Consider the following 10029-nt stretch of genomic DNA (forward strand, 5'->3'; position numbering starts at 1 on the left):
ATTACTTTCAGTTCAATTGTGTGATGTTATTATGCATTTGTATCGGACAAATACAAATTGATCTATGACTATCAATAACATGATTGTGATTGTTAGGGTTTTCACACAATTAGGTTTATGATTGCATCATCTAGGATTAGTAACTTTTGTAAACCACCGCAAACCTTGATATTGTTTATGATTAAAACCAATGATTAATTGAATGGACATTTAAGTAAGAATTGGTAGTTTAATAGTTTCTTCCTTACGGACTTAAGGAAGAACATTCTGAGGTTAGGTAATTGAATGTGTCATATGTATTAAGGAAACCTTGACTGAATTCATAACTGGTTAAATCAACCACTTCCCCTAGCATGCTTTAACTTAATCAATTACATTTTTACTGTCTTTTGTGTTTATTGCTGAAATTCCTAAAACAACCAAACCATTATATTTTTGTTCTGATAGAATCAAAGTTAAATAAGTATTTCCTACGCAATCCCTGAGATCGATACTTGGAAATAAAACTCCTTATTACTACATCGGTAAAAATAGTACACTTGCTATTTTTCCGATCACTCTGCTATTAAAACTCTTCATGAGCCTTCTTCTTATCGAGAGGCCAGTACTAACCCCATTTGGCAGCAAGCTATGGGTGAAGAAATTCAAGCATTAGAAAAGACAAATACTTGGGAATTAGTTGATCTTCCTGCAGATAAGATTCCTATTGGATGCAAATGGATCTACAAAATTAAAACTCGCTCTGATGGAATTGTAGAATGTTATAAAGCTCGCCTAGTAGCCAAAGGGTACACTCAAGAGTATGGTATAGACTATGAAGAGACATTTGCTCCGGTTGCTCGAATAACATCTGTTCGTAGCCTCTTGGCCATTGTTGCAGTTCGTAAATGGAAGCTTTTTTAGATGGATGTCAAAAATGCCTTCCTTCACGGTGATTTGACAGAGGAAGTATATATGCACCCTCCTCCAGGATATCATTCTCCCCATAAGGTCTGTAAACTTCAAAAAGCCTTATATGGGTTGAAACAAGCTCCTAGAGCCTGGTTTGCCAAGTTCAGTTCTACCCTAACACAATTTGGTTTTCTCTCTAGTCCACATGACTCTGCTCTATTCACTCGAAGAAGTGATAGTGGTATTGTAATTCTGCTTCTTTATGTAGATGACATGATCATAACCGGAGATGACAAGACTGGAATCTCAGCTTTACAACAATATCTCAGTCAACATTTCGAAATGAAAGACCTTGGTTCCCTTAGTTATTTTTTGGGGCTTGAAGTTTCCCAAGACTCAGAAGGATATTATCTTTCCCAGGCCAAATATGCTTCTGACTTGCTTTCTCGAGCAGGAATCACAGACTGCAAGACTGAATTGACACCATTGGAAGTCAACTCCAAACTCACACCACTTGACGGCACTCCTCTTGAAGATGCCACCTTGTATCGGCAACTTGTTGGTAGTCTTGTTTACCTAACTGTCACTCGCCCTGATATTGCATATGGTGTCCATAAAGTCAATCAATTTATGGCTGCCGCTCGGTCATCTCATTTCTCTGCAGTTCTACGTATCATTCATTATGTTAAAGGTACTATTTTTCATGGTTTACGCTTCTCTGCTAATTCATCCTTGGTCCTATCTGGATACTCTGATGCAGATTGGGCAGGTGACCCTACTGATCGTCGCTCAACAACAGGGTATTGTTTCTTCTTAGGAAATTCTCTTCTTTCCTGGCGTAGCAAAAAGCAAACAGTTGTTGCCCGATCAAGCACAGAATCTGAATATCACGCTCTTGCTGATGCTACTGCTGAGTTACTTTGGTTACGATGGTTGTTAAACGATATGGGCGTTACACAATCTTCTTCTACTATGCTTCATTGTGATAATAGAAGTGCTATCCAGATTTCCCATAATGATGTTTTTCATGAGCGCACAAAACACATTGAAATTGATTGTCACCTTGTACGCCATCATGTTACTAATGGCACCATACAGTTGATTTATATTCCTTCTGTGGACCAACCGGCTGATACCTTCACCAAAACTCATAATCCGATGCGCTTCAAAGATTTATTAAGCAAACTCCAGTTGGCATCCACCATACCAACTAGAGTTTGAGGGAGGGTGTTAAGAGATATTATAGGGATATTATTTGATATAGATTAATTATAGGAGATTACAGTTTTATTATAGATTTATTATAGCTTTATTATAGGAGATTTACGTACCTAAGTAAGCTAATACTAAATTGTATAAAACCCAAAATTGTATTCTTGTAAAGACACGAAATATGGAATACAGAATTTTCCAATTCCACTTTCTGCTATTCTACTAACAGTTACCTCACCTGTGTAGCCGAAGCTAAATGTATTTCGTGGTCGATGTTAGATGTGTTATTTATAGTAGTGTCAGGTTCACTACTGTGGAGATGCACCATAGTGACCGTGTCAAATTGTAGTTCGACATGCATCAATAAATCCCCGATTTCCTGGTGTGTTTGGGACAGTGACATATGTAACACCCTAAACCCGACACCCTTGATTTATGAAAATGAAACATGTAATTTCACACAATATCGGTGTTACACATTAACGACATGCATTTTACTCCATTATCACACATATTAAATAACAATGGAAGATCCAAACTCTAAATAAACATTCATTATGTCTCAACATAAGTACTTAATAAAATAATTAAAACATCTCAAGAAACATATCATGTAACAAAGCAACTTGTCCTAGTGTTATAAATTAGAGCTCAACAAAAACTAAATAATCCTGGAAATAATAAATAAATGAAGGGGCTTCAACGTCATCCTCCAACTCAAATAGAAGATACTTCTCTACCTAACTATTGTACTCCAAGAGAGTATAGAACACCACAACAAAGAAAATAGGGGTGAGAATACGCTCAACATATGTTAGCGGTGCAAAAGATAGCAAGGGTAACATCATACATAATAATCATCAATGTATGAATTATTCTCAACATCACCAATTTACTCATGTCTCAACCAAGCACAGACAAACAATCGTCAACACATGAATATCATTCACATCAATAAGAATAATAACTTGATGGTAAATCATGTATGTATGCAATGAATCAATTCCTCGACTCTATATGCATGTGGTACCAATTCGACACCAATGTAATAAACATTCACTAGTTCCCCTTTGAACCACATACTTGCCAGTAAGGCCGCCATCTCAACACAAATAATCATGCTTTATAATTATGAATCACCAATGCATAATCATACAAGCATTCAACAACACATACTTATACATCTACAAAGTATTCACACAACTCATAAAGCATATTCGTTTTTATTCACCAACTCATCAATCAACATCAAATGGTGCCAAATGGTACTATTTAGTACCTAGAAGTACTAAACATTTTCTAAAATAGAACTCTGTCGAAAAGTTGATTCAAAAACAGCCAACTTTGCATCATCACCTTCACTATGCCCAACCATCGCTCGCTTAGTGCTGATTTGGTGGGTGGGATATTCCTGCTCTAAGCGCAAAATTGTTGGGTCAATGCTAAGCGCGAACGCTCATGACAGCAAAACCATAAAATGTGAATTCCACCATAAGAGCCTTATCAAAGCTCCAATTTTGACCTTAAACCACCTAAGTCGAATAGAAAGCATTACACATATTTCATACAATGTTTGGTACACTAATTAACCATTGATTCATCATCAATTTATCACAATTTTAAGAATATGTTCATCACACCAAAAACCATAAACATGAACAACAACTCAATCAATTTGCACATATAGAGGCACATGAAAACCAGGAGTAAAACAATCATGAATTTCATGTCACTCACAACAGTTAAAACAAGTTTTACATAAACTTTTCCAAAAGAAACACACAAGCATCAACAATGGAGGAAAATAGGAGAAACCCTATAGGAAGGTGAGAATCCCTCTATACCCTTCATGCATTTGACACCCATATTAGAGTAACCCTCCTATCTCAATTTCTAGCAAATATTCAAGCTTTTAGTTATGGTGTTCTTCTCCAACCTAGGGTTGCCTCTTTGCCCAAGTTCTCACATACTGTAAAAATCCCTCGCCCCTCCACTTTTCTATTTAAATAACCTGATAATCCCAATTATTTTATTTTATTCACAATTATCCTTTAACTATTGGTAACTTATCCCTTAACCCACCAATTCCAGAAAAATATTATTTTCCACCCCATATCTCAATATTTCTCATTTAATCCTTGTTTCCCTTATTTTAATTAAATACTAATTAACAATGGTTTTAATAATTCAAACAAATCCTGATAAATCCCACAATCATTAAATAAATCACATAAAACATTTGATTGGATCACATAAGACGGATCAAGAATATACTTTGATGCCTCAATCCGTAACGGTAATGCCTCAACAGTCAAGTTATCTCTCACTTGTACATCATTTGATTGGATCACATGAGACGGATCAGGAATATACTTCCCAAGTTGTGACACATGAAACATACACTAAATAATTTGAAAGAGATGGTGGTAAGGCAAGTTTGTAGGCCACTTCTCATACTCTCTTTAAAACCTGATAAAGACCAATCAAATAAGGTGTGAGCTTTCGAGCCTTCAACGCACGACCAACACCAATCACCAAAGTGAGTCTCAAGAACACATGATCTCCCTCTCAGAACTCAAGTGTCTTTCTTAGCTTGTCATGATAAATCTATTTCCTGCTTTGTGATGCTTTCATCTTATCCAGAATTATCTTAACTTTCTCAGTAGTTTGTTGAACAATCTATGGGACGAGCACAATCCTTTCACCATATCCATACTAACATAATGGTTTCATACACCTTTTACCATAGAATTCTTCAAAAAGAGTCATTCTAATACTAGAATGGAAACTATTTTTATAGGTGAACTCGATCAATAAGAAATAACTATCCCGATTAACTCCTTGTTCCAAAACGCAAGCTCTCAAAAAATCTTCCAAGGATTGGATAGTCATTTCTGTTTAACCATTTGTTTGCGGATGGTAGGTAAAACTCAACCTCAATTTTGTTCCTAAAGCTTATTGAAAACTCTCCTAAAACCTTGATGTAAACCTCAGATCTCTATCTAAAGCAATACTTGAAGGAATACAATGCAACTTCACAATTTCACTGATGTAAACCTCTGCTAGTTTATGCAACGACTAATTGATCTTTATCAGAATAAAATGAGCCAACTTATTCAATTTATCCACCACAACCCATAACGAATCACTTCCACTCTTTGTCTTTGGAAACCCACCACAAAATCCATAGAGATGGTATCCCAGTTCCACTTAGGAATACTCAAAGGTTGCATCAATCCAGATGGCTCATGATACTCGATCTTCGACTTCTGACAAGTCAAACAAGAATATACTATCTCAGCAACATCCTTCTTCATACCTGACCACCAAAACATCTTCTTAAGATCTTGGTACATCTTCATAGAACCACGATGAATAAGCAGACCACTTTTGTGACATTCCTCATGAATTCTCTTCTTAAGCTCTGGAGAATATGGTACACAAACTCTATCTCAAAATCTCATAAGTCCATTCTCATCAACTATGGAATCCACTTATTTACCTTGATTGACTAACACCAACCAGTCAATCAATCCCAAATCTAATTTATGACCTTCTCTGATCTCTTCTAACACAATACTAGTCAACTTCAGTATACCCAACATGACACTCTACGGCTTCATATCACACATCAAACTAAGATCTTTTAATTTCCAAATCAAGTCCATCTCTCTAACCATCAATGCCGACATATGCAAAAACTTTAAACGCAAAGCATCTACTACTATATTAGATGTACCAGGATGGCAACTTAACTCAAAGTCATAGTCCTTCCAAAACTATAGCCATCTCCTCTGCCTCATATTTAGCTCATTCTAATCAAATAAATATTTCAAACTCTTATCATGGCTAAAAACCTCAAATCTCAAAGCATATAGATAATGCCTCTAAACTTGAAACACAAAAACTATTTTTTCCAACTCTAAATCATGGATAGGATAATTCCTCTCATGAGCTTTCAGTTGTCTCGAAGCATATGCTACAACCAGACGATTTTGCATAAGCACACAACCTAAGCCCCTCTTCAACGTATCACAATACACAACAAAAGATTCCTTCGAATCTAGTAAAATCAAATTTGGCATTGCCGTCAACCTAGTTTTCAAATTTTGGAAACTTTCTTCACACAGAGCATCTCACACATAAGCTTGACCCTTTTGAGTTAACTGAGTTAAAGGCAAAGCTAACTTCGAAAATCCTTCAATAAACCTGCTATAGTAACCATCCAAACCAAGAAAACTTCTTATCTTTGTGATAGACTTAAGAGTCTCCCACTACAACACTGCATCTATCTTAGACAGATCAACCACTATATCACCACTGGAAATCACATGACCAAGGAAACTCACTTCTCGAAACCAGAAATCACACTTGGACAACTTAGCATATAACTTCTTCTTTTATAAGGTCTACAACACAACTTGTAGATGTCTTGCATGCTCTTCATCTGACTTAGAATACGCCAAGATGTCATCTATGAAAACCACAACGAACAAATCCAAGTAAGGATGAAAGATTTTATTCATATACTCCATGAACACACCTAGCGCATTAGACACACCGAACAAAGTCACTAAGTACTAATGGTGGCCGTATAGAGTTCTAAAAGTAGTTTTTGGAATATCTTCTGACTTTAATCAAATATGATGATAAATCAATATCAAATCAATCCTACTTAATACATAAGCACCAACAAACTGATCCATAAGTTCATCGATCCAAGGAAAAGGATACATGCTCTTGATTGTAACCTTATTCAGTTGTCGGTAATCAATAGACAACATCATGCTACCATCTTTCTTCTTAACCAACAACACAGACGCTCCCCACGATGACTCACTAGATCTAGGGATGTCAATATGGCGGGGCGAGGCGGGGCAGAGGACATTTCCCCAATTTTTGTCCCTATCACCAAATTCATTCCCCATCCCCGTCCCTGATCCCTATCACAGGGGAGTTTCTATCCACATCCCCGTTCCCCGCGGATCCTACATTTATCCATTAACATTTTATTTTTAAAAATATCTATATTTTGTATAAATATAAAAAGAACAAGTATTTCACATATTTATTTTGTTATTAAAAAATGCTAGTATTTCACATTTGTTATTTTTTATTAAAAATACTAATGGGACACAAAAAAATAATAGTTTTTTATAAAATTCTATAAAATGCTAAAAAAATTCAACAACATATACTATAACTTTTTCTAAGTAATAGAATGCCTAAACAACTGCAAAATTCAACAACATAAATATGCTTTAAAAAATATACTTCATCAAAACTAACAAGGGATAATTGTAAAATTCAACATTATGAGTATGCTTGAAAAGCTAAAAAAAATACTTCATAATAAGTATACATGAAAGTGTATACTTAAGTATAAACTCATGAGGCATAATTGTAAAACTTTGCATCACTCTATTATACTATATCATTTTAAAAAGTAGTTAAAATCAACTAAAAGAAAAAGGTGACGTAACTTTATTGCTCAATTAATAACACGCATAAAAGTAGACATATCAAATTATTTAAAACAAATTTACATATAAATAAACTAAAATATTAAGCAAAATATCCAAACAAATCATGATAAATCATGATTCTCTTTGCAACTTCTCCTTGCGAGGTCTTCTTCATCATTCCACAACTAGATTTGACTTTCTTTTTCCTACGAAAAGTTAACAACCAATAATCATATCTAATTCATAAAAAATAATTTAAAAACTGAAAGATAACCAACAATAATATCTAAATCACCTCATTATCATCATCATTCGTATCTTCTTACACACTTTCGAATTGAGTCAACGCTTTTGAATAACCTAAGAAACAAATAGCTAAAAAAACTATTACATTCAATGTTGTAAAGAGTAAAATATATTACCTTTTATTTCTTTTTGGATCCAATGTTGAGTGCACATCAAAGCCTCTAAAGTTTCTTCCTTCAACCTACTACGTTGTTGACTTAAAACACGACAACTAGTATTAAAGGCAAACTTTGAAGCAACAATGGAGATAGGAATTGCTAAAAAGTCTCTTGCAATCTTTTGCAAAGTTGTAAATTTTAAACCATTTGTTTCCATCATCCTAGTATGTCAATTTTTTATTTATTTATCAAGCAAGACACCATCTTCTAAGTAGGAAGTAAATTTTGACTTGACATTTGTAATTGAAGTATTTTCCATCACATATTCTGAATAAGCCACATCCTAATCTTGACTTATAACATCAATTTCATCTACCTATGTTGATGCACTAAATTCACTACTTGTAGGAACCATATCATCATTTGGTTGATATTCATCAACTAAATCTTCACACATTTGTTTCACCTTTTCCAATTCTTTGGAAGCATTATCCCCATACATAAGCGAAAAGAAGTAATTCAACAATGTTATTTTTTTATCTAGGATGCAAAACAACCTCTATTGCCATCACCCCATTAATCAAACTCCAATATTTGGCAAACTTCACTATCATACTTGTTGCCATACTTTGTATAGTATCACTAGAAGAATTTTTCCACTTTCTTAAAGCTAATATTATTTGACAAACTTTTGGAAAATAAATGTTTGATGTTGGATACTTAGTACCCGGGAACAACTCAGTGACATTAAAAAACAATTCCAACTTGTCACAGATTTCTCTTGTCATTTTCCAATCTTCTTCACTTGGTACACATTTATATTGAGAATCACGACGTTGTTTTAAATGTTTAAAACTTCTTCATAATGCAATGCAGAAGCAAGCATTAAATAAGTAGAGCTTCATCTTGTTCTACAATCTTGTGCAAGCTTCTTTTTATAAGTCATGTTCAATTGATTACAAGTTTCTTTAAACTTCTCATCCCTCTTTGGTGTTGCTACCCAAAATCTGACACTTTCCCTAATCTTTTCAATTAAACTAGAAATTTATAGCACATGATACAGAGGAGATGATGGACGATGGTGAGGTGCGGCGGAGAAGCTGAATGAGGAAGCTGAATGGAGGTTTGACGGTAGAAGAAAAAATGAACGAGTCTGATAGAATAAAATGATATTGATGCGATTGTAAGAGATGTGAATAATCAACGCTTCAACTTTTTTTAGGGTTTTAATATCTACATTTTCTCTCTTAACAAATGGATTAATATTTATTTACTTTTAAAAATAAACATAAAAAGGAAATGACAAATAAACCTAATGTAAAATATAAAATAAATATTAAATTAACTATATTAAAATAAATAGGCGGGGCGGGGGATGTATTCTCCATCCCCGAAGTGCTCTCAGGGGAATTTTTCTCCCCATCCCCGCCCCGTGGAGGAAATTCCCCATCTTTGGGGCCCCGAACAGGGAAATCCCCACGGGAATTCCTGCTAACAGATGCAAACTGACATCCCTAACTAGATATGACAAACTTCTTCTCAATCGGATTTTCTAACTACTTCTTTAGCTCACCCAACTCTGACACAGACATTTTATATGGTGCCATAGACACAGGTCTAGTACTAGATACTAAATCTATGGAGAACTCAACTTCTTGCTCCGATGGAAAGTCACAAATATCCTTAGGAAAAGAATCAGGAAACTCATAAATCAAGGGCATACCACTAGCTATAACATCACTCTCTACTCTCAAAGAAGTGAACATCATGAGAACCTGATCATTCTCCCTCAAAGACATCTCAACCTGACTAGAAGACATGAATCTCGAATTCGTACTCTCTTCGTGTTTGGGGGACAATGCAGTCTCAACAACACCTGCACTCTTGCAATCAATGGCGCACTGACCTAACTCCACACACTTAAAACACCTTAAGAAAGAAGAAGCTCACCCCCTACTTGTTTCAATCTCACTCCTACTAGAAAGCGGTTAGGAAAGAAAAATGAGCATCAACAGTGTTCAAACACATCTCTTATGCCATGGAAATAAAAAAATTCA

At 35.0% G+C, this 10029-nt stretch overlaps 1 protein-coding gene across 1 annotated transcript; it reads left to right on the forward strand.

The window, feature by feature from the left end:
• The first annotated feature begins 903 nt into the window (after positions 1-903).
• On the forward strand, positions 904-2112 carry LOC127102244 (uncharacterized mitochondrial protein AtMg00810-like). The gene has a single exon (XM_051039642.1). It carries the CDS (start codon positions 904-906, stop codon positions 2110-2112), a length of 1209 nt encoding a protein of 402 aa, XP_050895599.1.
• Positions 2113-10029: the final 7917 nt, after the last annotated feature.

Source organism: Lathyrus oleraceus, chromosome 7, assembly GCF_024323335.1.
Source record: "Lathyrus oleraceus cultivar Zhongwan6 chromosome 7, CAAS_Psat_ZW6_1.0, whole genome shotgun sequence".
NCBI lineage: Eukaryota > Viridiplantae > Streptophyta > Magnoliopsida > Fabales > Fabaceae > Lathyrus > Lathyrus oleraceus.

What these genes read in the sequence shown, in the direction of transcription:
- LOC127102244 (XM_051039642.1), top strand. Translation starts at nt 904, where the DNA reads ATGGATGTCAAAAATGCCTTCCTTCACGGTGATTTGACAGAGGAAGTA.